Consider the following 16,375-nt stretch of genomic DNA (forward strand, 5'->3'; position numbering starts at 1 on the left):
CGTGTTTTTTCCACCCGAGGTTTTTCCACGCGAGATTTTTCCACACATGTATTTTCCACGCGTGTTTTCTCCACGTGAGATTTTTCCACACGAGATTTTTCCACGCGTGTTTATTCCACACGTGTTTTTCCACGTGACGTTATTCCACGCGTTTTTTCCACGCGAGATTTTTCCACGCGTGTTTATTCCACACGTGTTTTTCCACGTGACATTATTCCACGCGTGTTTTTTCCACGCGAGATTTTCCCACGCGTGTTTTTTCCACCCGAGGTTTTTCCACGTGTGTTTTTCCCACGCGTTTTTCCCACGTGTGTTTTTTCCACGCGTGTTTTTTCCACACGAGATTTTTCCACGCGTGTTTTTTCCACGCGTGTTTTTTCCACGTGAGAGTTTTCCACGCGAGATTTTTCCACGCGTGTTTATTCCACAAGTGTTTTTCCACGTGACATTATTCCACGTGACATTTTTTCCATGCGAGATTTTCCCACGCGTGTTTTTTCCACCCGAGGTTTTTCCACGTGTGTTTTTTCCACGCGTGTTTTCTCCACGTGAGATTTTTCCACACGAGATTTTTCCATGCGAGATTTTTCCACGCGTGTTTATTCCACACGTGTTTTTCCACGTGACGTTATTCCACGCGTGTCTATTCCACACGTGTTTTTCCACGTGACATTATTCCACGCGTGTTTTTCCCACGCGTTTTTCCCACGCGAGATTTTTCCACGCGTGTTTTTTCCACCCGAGATTTTTCCACGCGTTTATTCCACGCGTGTTTATTCCATGCGTCTTTTTCCACGTGACATTATTCCACGCGTGTTTTTTCCACGCGAGATTTTCCCACGCGTGTTTTTTCCACCCGAGGTTTTCCCACGCGTGTTTTTTCCATGCGAGATTTTCCCACGTGTGTTTTTTCCACCCGAGATTTTTCCACACGACATTTTTCCACGCGACATTTTTCCACGCGTGATGTTACTTACCATTTCCCATCCCCTCACCCTCCTGCATCTTTCCTTCGCCCCTGCCAGGCCATGCTAGCCACCCTGCTGTGCCTAGCGAGGCTCCTGTCATACCTGTGCAACCCCTACAGAGAGAAACATTCCTCCATGAAGACCGGTCCTGACCTCCTACCTTCAATTTGCTCTAAAGAAAATTCAGCAGAGATTTGCAAAATTAAGAAAAATAATACTTTTAGCTGGTTTGAATAACAAAAATAATCATCTGAAGATGCGAAAATTAGTCTTGATTAGTTAAAAGTCGTCTTCCAGCTATCACACACCTTCTCTGAGCAGCATGGGCATCTAAAAAACATTTCATAGTCAAATCTACACTTCAAACAGACAGGGTACATACTGCAGATTCAAAACAGACAGATATATCCCACTTTGCTATTGACTTTCCAGACATACCCCATCCCTTGGAAATATGAATATTAAATTACAAAGACATTTTGCACGGAAGGATTTCCTGAGTTGGCTGGCGAGGGCTCCTTTGGTCTGCATATTCAAGTTTCTCCTTAAGATTTATAACCAAAGTGTGGCTACTGCTCGTTCCCCTCATCTGCCTGAAGAAGGATGTTCACTCTCGCCGCCAGTGCACTCTCCGTGCCACCCCACAGACCCTTTCCGCACACTGTCCTCTCCATCACGCTGACCAGGCCACAGATGCCTGAGGGACCGGCCAGACGAGCCCGCGCAGCCATGAGCGGCCCGGGCTCCCTAAGGAAGCACCAGGGGAACTCTCGCCTTCCCGCCCTGCAGCCGGGACCCCGCAGGCTCGCTCGCTGACACAGCCGCCAGCCGGGCAGCGCCACTCGGCGCCAGCCGTGCCCCCGCCGCCCGGAGGAGCCTGCCCGCCCCGGCCCGGCCGCTCCGGGGCTTAGGCGCCAAGCTGAGGCAGCGCTGCGCCGCCTGCACCCGGTACCGCGCGCCCCACGCGGGGCTCCGCGCGGTGCCAGACTTACTGGGCGGCCTCACCCTCTGCCCCGAGGCGGGGGCTGGGGGCTCCTGGAGGGGCGTCGCCGCCGGCCGCGGGCGGGCAGGGGAAGGGGAAGGGGCGGGTGCTGCTCGGAGGCTCCTCCCGGGCTGCGCTTCCCTGGGCGGGCGGAGAGCGGCGCTGGGTTCCCGCGGCGCACGCTCCGCCCGAGCCTCCCCCTCTCCCGGCCGCCGCCGCCGCCGCTGCTACCGCCACCGAGCCGCTCCCCCTCCCCCAGCCAGCGCTCCCGAGCAGGAGCTGCCGCGCCGCGGAGCAGGAGGCGGCGGGAGCGCCCAGGGCAGCGGCCGGCGGGGTGGCGGCGGAGCGGCGAGCACCACCCGGCACGGAGGCTGCTCAATGCTGCACCTTCCGGAGCTGCATGAGGTAAAGGCGGCTCCGGGTCCCGCTTCCCCCCGTGCTCGCTCCCCGCTCCCCGCGGCCGCGGGGGTGTGTGCGCGGAGCTGGGGCTGTGGGGGGCTCTTTGTGGGCCCGGCCGAATGCGGGGCTGCGGGGCGGCGGGGCGGGGGGGGTGCGGGGCGAGGGCTGAGGGGACATGAAGTTGCGGGAACAAATGGAAAGTGGCGAGCGGCCGGGCCCCCTCCCTGGGGGGGCTCCTGGAGGCGCGGGAGGGCGGGCGGGGGGCTCTGAGGGGATGGGGGATGTCGCGGGGGGGTTTTGTTTGCGATCGCCGCCGCCTCCCTCCCTTCCTCCCTCCCTCCCCCTCTCCTGTTGGCTTCTCTGCCTCCCGATAGTTTTGAGGCCTAACTGTTTAGGCCTCGTCTCCCGGCTCCGGGGCCGGTGTGCCGGCTCTGTACCACCCCCTGGGGCCGGGAACGGTGTCCCCGGCCCACTCCTCGGGCCGCAAGGGGCCCTGGGCCACGGGGTATCCCTCGATTGGGCCCCAAATTTCATTGTAAAACCGTCGGCTGCGAACTAACAGTGTTGGGCTGGAGCAGCCCCGCAATGAAAGGAGGCGCCGGAGGGGAGCGGAGGGGCCCGAGTCGCGGGGAGCGGCGGCGGGCCCGGCCTCGCTCCCGCCGGGATGCGGCGGGGGAAGCGCTGGGGGGCGCGGCCGGCGGGGCGATAGCCGGGGCCTTCAGCGAATTGAGGGTGAGGAATGGAAAAAGAGGGTTAGAAAGTCGTTTCCATTCTGCTGAACTTTTGTTTTCTGACCGATAGAGGCCGGTAGAGGACTGTGGAGAAGGAAAGTTTATAACCAGCAGCGTCAGGATGGACTTCCCTGCTACCCAACCAAAACCTGCTGCCGACGGTAAAATCATCTACTATCCTCCTGGAGTGAAGGAGATTACGGACAAAATTACCAACGATGAGGTGGTTAAACGGTTAAAGGTGAGCAATTCTGACCACCACACCCCTCCCTGCAACTTTTACTTGTTAAGGTAAACATTTTATCACTGGAATGGAGAACTGCCAGAGTTTTGTTGTCCTTCCTGCCTGCAGACCTTTAAGGGAGTATGACTTCATTGCTTTTCCTTAGAAGAGGAAGGCCCATTTTCCCCATTTTTGTAGTTCATTACTGTTCTCTTGTGAGTTCTCTCAATGCCAGAGTTGATGCATTAACTGCTAATTTGTATATGGAACATATTCATAGTTTAGAGGAGAGATCTGCAGTGGAATCATAAGCAATAATGACAAGATATGTTAGCAAAATTGTTTGGCAAGCTGGATGTGTTTTTTTTTTGTTCCGACATTTGAGGAAAGTATAGTTGAGTGGAGGAAACAAGTAGATCTACGTAAGGATATTCTTGATTGAAAAGATCACACTGTTTGCAAAAAAAAGAGCTTCATTTCTGGAGTCTGTGAATGGAATTTCAAAATAGTTTCAAATGCAAAAGCTGCCTCAGATTTTTTAACTTAGTGTAATGCACAGAGTTTTTTTCTTATTTAGTATAACTGACAAAACTGCTAAATTTTCATAAGCAAAAGGGATTGTTAGAAAAGCATCTTCTTTGCTTGTTTGACAGCATCCTGGGGGAGTGTGAGTCTTACCTCTTTGTTATTTTATTAATCCCTTCTTCCACTGGAAAAAAAATGAAAAGCTACTGTGATACAGTAGTATTATTTCTTAAGTCCAAATAGAAAATTGAGTTGAGCATTGATCAAATATTGACACAACTCGTTTGTTAACACCATGGTCTTTGGACCAAAGGTTTTTGTAACCTAGGATTTGGTTCTATGCCCAGGGTAGAGTAATAATTTTTAGAGATTGGAAATACTCTGACATCTGATGATCTGTTTCTCATGACAGCAGTGATTCTACAAAGGCTGAAAAATAGAAATCACAGTCTCGGCTGGTCAGTTAGTACATTAAAAAGTTTTCTTAGCTATAAATACAAAGAGAACATAGGCTTTGTGCTTTGCTTTTTAAGCAGCAAGGCACATGTCAGTGTTTTTTTTTTTTTTAATGAGCCTTGTTGTCTATTTACAGTTTTAAAAATTATTGAATGGTCAAGTCCAACCTAGTATTTTCAAAACTGCAGTGGAATATTGCCAGTTACAGGAGAGGATACTAGAGTTGTGACTGTTTAGACAGATACCTTGGATCAAAGTCTGTGGAATGTGGAGGAATGCAGTTTTGAGGTGATCCTTGAAACAGGTATTTTATTTTGTCCCAGTTGTTGGTGGACTTGCAATGGTGAACTGTGTCATTCTTGTATAATAGGAATAATAGAACTTCAGAATCATGTATATGTGTTTTACTGAATTCACATGTGTGTGTATTAGGCATAATTTTCAGCCTAAGAGCAGATTTTTTCCTGTCTTTTATTAATGAATTATTGTCACGAAATTCACACAGCCAAAAAATTTGAGACCAACTTTAAATGGAAACAAATACTTTGCTACTGCATCTACCATAATTGAAACTACAGAGAAAGATTTTTTTCTTACGATATTGGTATTGTTCAATCTGAGTTAAAGGAATTTTTTTGTCAGGTGTTGGCTTTCCTGCAACATCAAGAAAATATGAAGTACTGGCCACTCTAGAACTAAACTGACAAGTATATTTTTTTATACTTTTGTTTAATGTGTATGTTCTTTATGAAGTCTGACTTCTTTATGTCAACCTAATGTACAAAAGCAAATTCATTTTGGAATGTGGAATATGATGATGATGCTGTGCTTGGGCTGGAAACGCTTGAAAAAGTTTAGTTCAATTACTTCTAGTTTTCTTCAAAAGATAACTTTCCACAACTTTAAATATTACTTAATGATAAAAGCCAGCTTTAACAGAACGTACCAACTCAGGCATGAATCAGTTCTTGAAACTGTAGATTTTTTGTCTTCTTGGCCATACGTCAGCCGAAGATGCTCTTACAGGAGGTGTTTCTCACAGAAAATGTGCAACTTAGAGTTTTGCCACCAGGATGTGGGTCAGTTCCTGCAAATTCTCGTTCTTGTAGCTTGTTGAAGTCATGGTCAACTTAATTGGTTACAAATCTGTGACCTTATTAGCAAGTTTTCTGATATTGCATCTGTATTTTTGTGTCCAGACCTCTTCTCCTAATGAAAGCTTTTCTTATTATTGGAACTTGAGACATTCTGGGCACCTGTCCCAGAGTGCCTGACCAGCAGCTTTTGTGCCAAGGACTTTTAAAAAGAATGTTTTTATATCCTTTCCCTCCTTTTGCTTGGGGTTGTGGGTAATAAAATGTAGGCCAGATACTTTCAAAGTGTTTTGATATATGCGTAGGATAACATTATCATTGTCCTGAAAATGAAAATACTGAGAATTTTAAAATTAGCATGCATCTTTTGAGGGCTGTAGAAAGGAAATGCCTCAGGATTGCATATGTATGGCAAATAAAACGCAAGTTCAGGTGCTTAATGGAGTCAAAGGTAGTTTCTGGTGTGTTAGATTACTCTGATGGTTCGGTACCTTCTTAGAGTGGGACAGTATGTGATGTGTAGTTTCAGCTATTGAGGAAGTGATTTTAACTGGTGTACTGTGGCTGGGGTCAAGTGTCCATTCAATAGGTCCAATTAAGTTTAACCAAATTAGGCAGCTAGCGTGTAGCAGAGTGTTGAGGTTTTACTGTACTGTTGACTACAAAGTAATTTTTTTTTTTAAGGTCAGTCTGTTTACAGGGCAGATGTTCAAGTTATATAGGGATTGATTTTAGAGCTGCATCAAATCAGATGCTTGACAATTGGGGTAAAGCTTGTGAAGAGGGGTGGTAACTTTGATGTAACCAAGTGATAGAAGGGGAGAACACAATTGTAAGGCACCCAGGAAGCCCTCCTTCAGTTCCAAGATCAAACCAGAACCTAAATAAAACTTGAGAGCAATTGTCTTAGCAATATTATATTTTTTTCCATAAGATAGTTGAAGATTGAAAGAAGTTTTAGAAACTTGGCATTTGCTTTGCTGCAAGGCTTCTTTATGACTATTGAATTTTTTCAAAATTGACTGTATTTTACTGCCGTGTTAAACTTCAGACATGTATATCGCTGTCAGCAAACTATTAAATCTCAGATAAAACTTTGGTCATAAGAGAATATTTAAATGTCATTTATATAAAACATTTTAGTCATTACAAGTAAGATTAATAGTAGTGTACATAATTGTCAGATACATTATAGATGGCCCCATCAATTCAAAATGCAGAGAGACTGATTTTCTCAGTGACTGACATAAACAGCCCTTGTAGGTAAAGCCAGAACTGCCACCAAAATTTGTGGGGCTCTCACATGCTTATTCCAACCTCCCTTCTGTACCCTCTTTACAAGCATTTTGTTTTGCTGCACACTAAAATGGAAGGGTTGACCGGGTTAAAACTTAGCAGGGAAAAAACCCAAACCAACCAATAACAACACCCATCCCTCTCCGACTGTTAATTTTAACCTGAACCATTTTCTTGTGTAGTTTTATCATGAGAACTCACAAATACTTTGCCTGGCACAGGAGAAAAACCAGCTTCTTTTTGTGGCAGTCCTACATTGGAGTGTTGAACAAACTTCAGATTTGGTTTGAATGTGAAAGTTAGCAAATGTTTTTGAGATAGAGATGGGGACATTTGCATTATTTCTGGAAAACCATCTAGAGCCTGTTAAGAGTTTTTAATGTGAAAAAAAGAATAAATGATGGTGAGTTAAGATAAGGCTGTGTACTAAAAACTGTACAGTTTGGTAAAGTGTAACACAAGTCTGTAGGAAAAAGAAAATAGACTGCAGCATTTTCTTTCACCTAGGGATACCTCTGTAAACATTAACTCATGAAATTGTAGAAAGCACATTTAATCATACACTAAATATTCAAAAGTTTCTGAAACTTTTCAAAGGAAAAGAAGTGATAAATTTATTTCAGCATGGAAATTTTAAACACATGTTAATGCAGCATTTAAATATGTTTCTGTGAAATAAAGTTTTGTAGGTTAGAATTAGTGAGGGAGATACAGTTCTTTATCATAGCAGGGTTAGGATTCTGGTTTTTGTTTTGTGAGGGTTTGGATTTTTTGGGGAAGTGATTGTCTTTCTGTTTTTCAGTGAGTCCAATAGTCTTGTTCTTTTTCCCATGGTGACAGTTAGGCAAGGCACTTGCTGTGAAAGCTGCATTTGATTTCAATGGCCTTCCACACCCTTTAATCCTCTCTCCAATTCTCCTCCTGCCATGCCCACCCCAAGGCCTAGCTTGTGATCATCTGGAGAAGTTAGCGCTCCAGGTGTGCCTTGGTCTTCCCTATCTTGTCCCTTGACATTTCTTAGTTATTACATGTATTTGTGCAAGAACAAAACAAACGCCCTTCCTCTCCGTCTTTGCATTGTCTTTCTCCATGTTCCTCTGGTTATTAGGTATTGGTCCCTTTGTAGTTTGGCCTGTTGTTTCTATACCACTAGAAATAGCTAATGCTAACAATTTGTTGTATCATGTAAAAGTGAGTTTTAGGCATCTGTTACATCATGTTAAAATTGAGAAGGGTTGCTTATTGATATTTAATTGTTTTGGAGTATGCTGTAGTTATGTGAGAGGAGAAGGAGGTTACTCTTAACTAGCCTGATATTTCTGTGTAAATTAATGGATGCTCTCTGAGGTTGAGTAGTTAGGTGGACCTTTGATCTGACCTGGCATTTACCTAGGTAGTTATTTTAAACAATACAAAAAACTATAAATTAAAATATCATCTGGTAGCATCACCTACAAGAATTTGGTATGTTTGAGAGGAAAAGGTATATACATGTTAAGTGGGTTGGATAGTATATTAAGTAATAAATGCTCTTTGCTGGCAAGTCTTAGATGACATGGGTGACTTGCATGTATTTACATGCTTATATTTAAGATTTGTAAGTAATTTTGTTGAGGCCATACAGTCAGGTTACGGAAATGATCCACACTTATTCTAATAATTTTAAACTTTCAATAATTGTATTTAACTGCAGACTGCAGTTGCAATGTTCTTGAGCTATTGCTGGCCACGTAAGCCTAAAGCCACATTTTTAATTTGATTTTGCTCATAGTTTAATCTTTTTAATTAGTTTGAGTCTTGTAACAATCAAGTTTTTCATTAACTAGGACAGGCCACTAGTCAGAGAAGAAGAAATTGTGTTCTGGTTTTTTTTCCAACAGAATATTAACCAATTGCTTTGTAAATGGCCCGATTTTGTCAGTCCTTGGAGGAACAGACCATGTAGGCTTACCAAGTTCACCCAGATGTTACTGAATTTCAAACTGATTGATGATGACACCCTTTGTTTTTGTATCTGATAATTTTCTTTTGTTACAAGTGCGTCAGTAATTAATGGCATTTTCACATGTACAATATTATTCTAATGGTTTCCCAGCAACACTAAGATAAATGTGTTAGGAAAGGAAAAAGTGCCCCCATTTGAAAGGGTGGGGAGAACCCAAAAGGTTGCTGAATTAGAAATGATGATGTCTGATGTCTGACCACTGAAATGGACAGAGTAGTTCAGAAGTCTTTATGCCCTTACTTATTCTACTATAAACTTTAAAGAATTTTGAATCTTATTCTTATGCTAATGCATTTTTGTGAGGTGACTGCGTGATCTTAATCACAGTTAAGAGATGGGGAACTGAAGAGTTACTGAAAAGGAAAAAACCAAACCCCAATACCAGAAAGAGAAGCTGGCTTCATATGCCTTGATTTGGTATTTCTAAATTGTGACTTCTGAAGTGAAGTGCATCCTGTTGCACTTCATATGTTCAGGCTGAAAGTTTCTTTGATTTCAGTTACATTTGAGTGCCCCAGGCTTCTGCAAATCAGGCCTCATCATCTCTCCTAAAAAAACTCAGAAAATGACTAATGTTTGCTATGAAAACTGTTACAGGCTGTTTTCACAGGCAGTATATAGGAACTTTGTAATAGGTGGGAGGCTGGTGTGCAAGTCTTCAGGCTTTACGATTTCAAAATAAAGCACAGAATATTCCTTTTCTTCAAGTATTTTCCTTCAGTTATAGTATTGCCTTCGATAAATAAGAATGGTGGTCTTTGAGTAATATTCTTCTCTAGTAAACAACCTTGATTAACTCAGAATGAGTTTTTTAATGTGAATGGAACCAGGTAATAATGGCTTCAAGATTTTGGTTGTGTTTTCTTTTGTGTGTGTGTGTGTAATCACTTACCTAGTACTGTGTTAACATGAGTATTGCAAAGACTAGTTAGAAGTTTGGGAAGTACACGGTTATTTACCTTGGAAAAGACATGAATAAGAGTTATTGTGATAATAATAAATTGTGGATTTATAGGTTTGTTCCCCTCTTCTAAAACTGAAACAAACTACTGAAGGCTAAATATTACTTGGGGACATACTGGAAGCCTGTGGCAGACCAGAGTTCTGCTGGTGTCTTTGGTATATGTGACATGATTTAGTCACATAAATCACTTTGGGTGGATATGCAAATCAGTATGTATTTTTATGGTACAATGTGGGAGACTTTTTGTGAATTTAAATATTTTAAATAAAGTTTGGTTACAAAATCTTTGATATACTTCCTTTTATGAGGAGTTTGTATGCCTACGTTTGTGAAACAGCAGGAGCTTTAGCTGTGGTCAAAGACTCATAAGGGAAGTGTTATTCTCTTACCAGTGATATGAAGTGGAAGAAAAACTGTCCCTGGGCTTGCAGACAGTGATATGGAGATGATTGATAAAGGAAATCAGACATATATATGTGGTTACTTTTCTACCTTGTCTACTTGAATCAATTAATATTGTTTTGTCTGCTTAATGTCAATGTGTATCTTCTGATATGATTAAAATAGTTAGCAGATCTTTGGTTTACAGTATATATTATAGCTGTTTAGCCGTTTTGGTAGTTAAAGAAACCAAACTTTAATGTAGCTCCCAATCTATGTTAAACATTGTTCCTATCTGAGGGCTTTTTCCCAGGCTGCAATATCTTGTTAATCACCACTGTTACCTAGAAATCGATCTAAAACACCTGCTTATTATTGGTGTTACTCAAAGCAATGTGTGTTGTGGTGGCTTTGCAGCTGCAGCAAACTAAAGAACTGTATTCCTGCTGCTGTGCTGACATCAGAATTTGGCTGTTGTAAAGATCTCTTAAGCATGATGAAATGCTGCTAAGGAGAAACAAAGATAAAATTGGCACAATGTAGTTGCGGCTCAGGATTGAAGATTGAAATGTATGTTTAGAATATACCCATGCTATCCAGGTACCAGAAAGTTTTCATTTATGCCAGACAAAAGATACATACTTACCTGATGGAGGTGTCAGAGCTTCAGTGTTGAGATCAGTTTTGCAGGTGCAGTGGGGGAAAAATTCTTTCAAACTTACTGTGAAGGCTTTGTAATATCTTACTGTCAAGTGAGTTCCTGTTTCTTTCTAGTTGTTCAATTATATTCCCTAATCTTAATGGTACTCTATTGTCTTCCATGAGTACAGCCTGTCACGTTTTGCTGGAATATAGCTTGGTAGTCATTAGCATTTTAGTTCTCATGTCTTCAGTTTCTAATGCTAGAAATTATGACATCTCTATGTAATTTATGAAAACTTTCTGAACTATTGAAACAGAGCACTAAACATAAGCACTAAAGAGACATGTGTCTTCTATTTACTGATACTTTTTGAACAGATATTGAATGAAAGAGGAGGAGAAAGAACATTTTTTTAAAAGGATTTTGGAGAAGTTGGATATTTCTGGAGTTTTCTCACACACCATTCTTTGATATCTACCGCACCTGAAAAATGCATGTGCTTAAAAAAAATTATCTAGATTAGTACTTAGTAGTATTGGAATTTACTTGCAGCCATTAAAGAATTCCACTTCCTGTGCAGTTGTTCTCTCTCTCATTCTTAAGGCTCTCTGTGGAAATAGCCTGATTGACCATGAAGAAGTAGCTTAACATTTGCAGTTTTACAATATTTTTGAAATATTATGTATCTTACTGATCTTACAACTGTTTTATCAGTGCATTTGATAAATATGAAAGCCCGTTGAAAGATCAGCTGTAAACTTGTGTTTACTATGAAAATCTTATTACTGCTGTTTGAGTACCCAAAAACCAGTCTCTCAAAAACTGGAGGAAAACATTCATGTTTCTCAATTTGCTTTTTTTATGTGATAGAACTTTGCCAGGGAAAACGTTTTTACCTCGCTTTTCTAATGAAATAAGCTTAATTTCTTTGTTACTGATCTTCTCTGAAGTTACATTAGCTCAAAACTTGCTGGCAGTTGGAGAGAGGTTTCAGAGGCGGAACACTTGTCTAATTGGTGCTGAACAGAATAGAGACATCCAAATTCTGTTTACACAAAGGAAAATGGACCAGCACTATTAAACATTTCAAAAGGCAGCAGCCCATGTGCTAGCTGGAATAAATTCAACTAATTATTTCATGGGTGTTTCAAATGTTTTAGGGGATCTACTGCTCTCTCCCCAGCTTTCTGGACATGGCACCCAAAGGAAAGTAGGCAGGTAATGCAGGAGGATGAGAGCAAGGCAAGGGATGCAGCAGCTCTCTGAGAGTGATGGGTAGGAGATCTCTTGGAAATGAGCCAGTGGTAATTTTGCTGCCTGTGATAAAATCAGCTTCAAATAGCAGTAGTAGAGGAGATAAAAAAGGAAAAATAAAGCACAAAAAGTTTTTAATATTCTCTTAACCCACAAACTGGTAAGGGGTGGTTCATGGTATTCAAAAATATTAGTAGTTTTTAAACTTGAAAGTGATTTGTTTTTAACAGCTAATATAATACTTGTATTTCGTGGTCATCTTAATGAAAATTTTGCAGTATGGTATTACTGAAAAGGTAAAGCAATAATTATAAAAAACCAACCTAAAATCCCAACAAGACCCAAATCACTCAAAAATAGTTTAAAATCTCAAAAGGACAAACAGTAAGTTCTTTAATTTATGTTTTATTATTGTGGGGTTTTTTTTAATGCAGTTAGCTTTTTCAGATTTTTCTGGCTTCTTAGAATCAGTGTTATGGTACAAGTCCTGAAGCAGAATGTGTGCAATGAAACTATAGCTAAACTTAAAAAGTGCTTAATATAAAAAAAGTTTTGCAATATGTATCTTATGTTTATGCCAATATTGATGTGGATATGAAAATAAATTAATTATAAGTTGTTCCTTGGAAAAAAAAAGCTAATTAACTTCTGTTACATGTTCTGTGTAAGGAAGATGTGGTTGCATATTTCACCTTAAAATTTTTACTCTGTCTTTTGGTCCATAAGGTAGTCAAAGTATAGTGAATCCCGTAATTTTAATATAATTTTGTGTTATAATTATGCTTTTCTTCTGGTATCATTTGAAAAGGCATGAATGTACTTAATTATCCAAATACAGTAATGATGCTCTGTAATAAACTCATTACTGAAATTTAATTAAACTATTCATGATTTAGTAGGAAATTATTTAAAAGTAAATTCTGCAGAATATAAAAATTGTTCTTTTCTTGTGATCTAAGAGAGTAAAACCTGCTATTCAGTCACGTAATTCTGACTGCAGTGCATTTCTGTGGGCCTTACTCCTTACTCAGTGATAAAGGAAATAATTTTTCTTTCAAAAACTTTTGTTTACATGATGTAGTGAAGAGGAATAATTCAGAAATTGTGCCACTGTGCAAACAAAGCAGCATAATGTATTGTGGAGTATGTGAAAGAAAGTTCAATTCTTAAGCTGTTGCAGTAATAAAATAAAGCAGGTAAACTCAGTATTTTGTTATGGTGGTTAAAAACAACTCAGTGATGTGTGAGAAATGGAAAAAGTCACCCTATATGCATGGGTTTTAGCAGGTTTTTCTTTCTCATCAATGAAGTGCTGCATACTTAACACTCATTCATCTAGAAGGCAAATGAAGAACGCAAGGCAGCTTTAAAGCTTTTTTCCTTGAAAATGCATGTTTATTTAAATGCTTAATTCAATTATCCTTTATAAATGAATTTGGCATGTGTCATTATTCCTGCAAAATTCGAATTCATCTCTTCTCTAAAGCTCCTTCTTCTGCTATTATCAGTAGAATATCAGTGGCAAGAAGTACTGTTTGGTCATGTGAAGTCACTAAATCAATGTCTAGGAGTTGCGTTTGTGAGTTGTTAGTAACATTTTTTTCCTTAGAAAATGTACGTAGAATGTGAAAGTAGGCAATACTGTAGTTGAAGTGAAATTGGGAAATCTGGAAATAAGATCTCAGCTTTGTTCCACTTGAAACTGGTAGTCTAGACTGCTGTAAAATTATGAATATTTTGCTTTAGGAAGTGGAGGGTTCACCAAGTACAAAAACTATATCTTTGTAGAATATATGCACATTATTAGAACTGGAAGTAGGTCAGTAGAAAACTTAACAAGTTGTTAAAAAGATCACTTCGAAATGGGAGTAAAAACCAAGTTTAGTGTCTGTGTTTCTAAATCTCAACTGGGAAAGCAGGGGTGGTGTGTAATATTTTCCAAAGTTACGATCTCAGTCCTAACCTATGTTTCCCTTTAATGGTTAAATCACCTTCAGTCAGATTACAGGTTAAAAAGCTACCATTTAATTTTGTTTCACTTTGATGTTTTTGGATGCTGTTCTTAGTTTAGGTTCTTGTGCAAATTGGAGCATTGTGGCATGAGTTGGATATGCTATCTAGAGTACAGAATACCAATCCTAGAATTGGAACTCTGTGTGTCTCTCCATGTTTGATGCTAAAACTAGTTTCTCATACCTGTATATGTCTGTGAGGATAGAGTTCACCATTAGATTTTTATCTAGCAGTGGAGTTGGTTTGAGAAATGCCTTGAGGGAATCTCTCTCACAGGCTCTGCCTCATGAGAATTCATACTGTGGAGCTGTGCCCTAATTCACACTGTCTCGAGACTCCTCAGTTACTCTGACTTCAGTCTGTGTGAGGGCTGTCATGTGTTTGTTTCTGTACAGCATCGGAGTGGATGCCTCTCAACACTTCATTAAAAGCTGGCATCATGAAATGTCCCCAGAACATTAATTTTTAAATTAACCTCAAAATTTTAGAAATAAGAATGATATCAATTGTTCGTTTAGAAGATTCATTCAGAGTTTTCCTACGATTTTTTCATCATCTTCATCAGTCTTCTGCTCCAAAACAAAGCTGTGGGCAAAAATATTTTGTCAGGAATGTGACAACATGGAGGAGTAAGTAATGACAGGTTGGTTTTGTAGAGTATTGCAAGTCAGTTCAGTAAACTGACCTGCATAGTGGGTATTCTAACAGTATAAATCAATTTACCGTAATTTCACGATTATAAACCGCACCATTTTTGACTTAAATTTTCGTCCGAACCCAAAGTGCGGCTTATAATCAGGTGCAGCTTATATACGGACAAAGAACAAAAAGTTGCTGTTTTAGTTTGGAGGACAGGTGTCTGCTGAGAAAGGCAGAAGCTCCTCTTTGAAATGGAGAATGTAAACCCCTCCCTCCAAATTATTAAAATTTTGAAATCAAGGGGCTTTCAGGCAAAAATATGGGAATTAGGAATAACAGTTCTTTTCTAGGGAAATTAAAATAGAAATACACTACTACAAAAAAACAAACTCCAAACCCTGACGAAGTCAGAGTACAACCTGACACCCTGTCAGGCAGGGTGTTGGTAGCAGTCCCATTAAATGGTGGCTGCATCCTCCTGCAGTGACAGATGTGATTCAGTTGAAGCAGTGCTCCTGTAGAAGGTGCAGTTTCCCTCCGGAGGTCCAGTGGTGATGTGGAGAAATACAGTTTTCCTCTGGAGTCCAGTGGAGAAAGGGGCTCCCTTAGTGTCCAAAACCTCTGTTTTTATCTTGGTAAGAAATGTTGGGCTCTTCCCCCTGGCTGGAGCAACTTCCAATGGGATGAAGTAATTTTATCAGTTACACAGTGGGACTCAATGGGCCATTAGCAGAAAATGACTCGCTGGAGGAAGGATGGGTTGTGAAAAGATAAAGAACAATGCCCTGTCTGGTTTCAATGGATGGCCCATTAGCAGAATATCTGCCGTTGAGATAAGGATCACTGCCCCCACCCTCAACAGATGGTGATAGAATAGATACCTTTTATCACACTCTGTATTGTAATGTGCGGCTTATAATCAGGTGCGGCTTATGTATGGACAAAGAATGAAAAGTTGCTGGCACCTGGAAGTGCGGCTTATACTCAGTGCGGCTTATAATCGTGAAATTACTGGATAAATAAATAAATTTTTAAAGGCTTGTTCTCTTTATAGTGTGCCAGAATTGTGTTCTGGAAGCTTGTGTTCCTGGCACTGTTGTATCTGACTACTTTTGAGTACCTTTAGTGTGATGCTGCTACTGAAGAAACAGTTGCTCATTTTCACTGCTGCTGCCACTGTTCTTCAGGAAGAATAATGGTTCAAAGTAGTTTTCCTTTTTTGAGTCACCACCACTCCTGAAGTCATAGAAACAAATCCAGTTTGTGAAGAGTGAGAGAAGAAAAATTAAAAAATAGAGACACATGTTGGCTGTAGCGAGAGAGGGGAAAATGGGTGTAGTAGGAAAGGGTGGAGTTGCTGCAGCAGTAGGTAGAGGATTGCCTGCTGTGAATCAAACCCTGGTGTATGGAAGCACAAACACCAAAGCCAGCACTTTGAGTCAGTTAAATACTCTTGCTGCTTGTGGGCTGTACTTTTCCTCATGCCTATCCAGGTGTTTCTGTGGCTTGCAGGATACTGGACTGTGGAACTGATCCAATTCAGAAGCAGTTTTTCCGGGTAAGCTTTCATTTGGATCAGCGTGACTTGCGCAGTCACCTACTACCCACTCCTTGCTTTAACAGCACTGTGACAATATTGGGGTGACAGCTGAATTTGGAACACTGTGTTCATTGAGTTTGACCTTACTAAATCAACTTTTAAGTCATTAAATTGCACCCTGAGATTGGGCAGAAGTAACCTCTTCCTCTCCTGTCATTTTTACAGCCATGTAATGAGCTGGTTCAAGAAGCAGATATATCTG

The 16,375-nt window shown here is 40.8% G+C and overlaps 1 protein-coding gene across 2 annotated transcripts in view; it reads left to right on the forward strand.

The window, feature by feature from the left end:
- The first annotated feature begins 2,085 nt into the window (after nucleotides 1-2,085).
- Nucleotides 2,086-16,375, forward strand: part of PDS5A (PDS5 cohesin associated factor A) — an 85,951-nt gene continuing 71,661 nt past the window's right edge. The window contains exons 1-2 of one of the 2 annotated variants that reach the window (XM_033060308.2): nucleotides 2,086-2,355; nucleotides 3,151-3,321. In XM_033060308.2, coding sequence (XP_032916199.1) covers nucleotides 2,329-2,355; nucleotides 3,151-3,321 — 198 coding nt within the window. In that variant the 5' untranslated portion in view covers nucleotides 2,086-2,328. The remainder of the gene's footprint in view (nucleotides 2,356-3,150; nucleotides 3,322-16,375) is intronic. The other variant, XM_033060309.2, reaches the window with a different exon arrangement.

This window comes from Catharus ustulatus, chromosome 5, assembly GCF_009819885.2.
Source record: "Catharus ustulatus isolate bCatUst1 chromosome 5, bCatUst1.pri.v2, whole genome shotgun sequence".
NCBI lineage: Eukaryota > Metazoa > Chordata > Aves > Passeriformes > Turdidae > Catharus > Catharus ustulatus.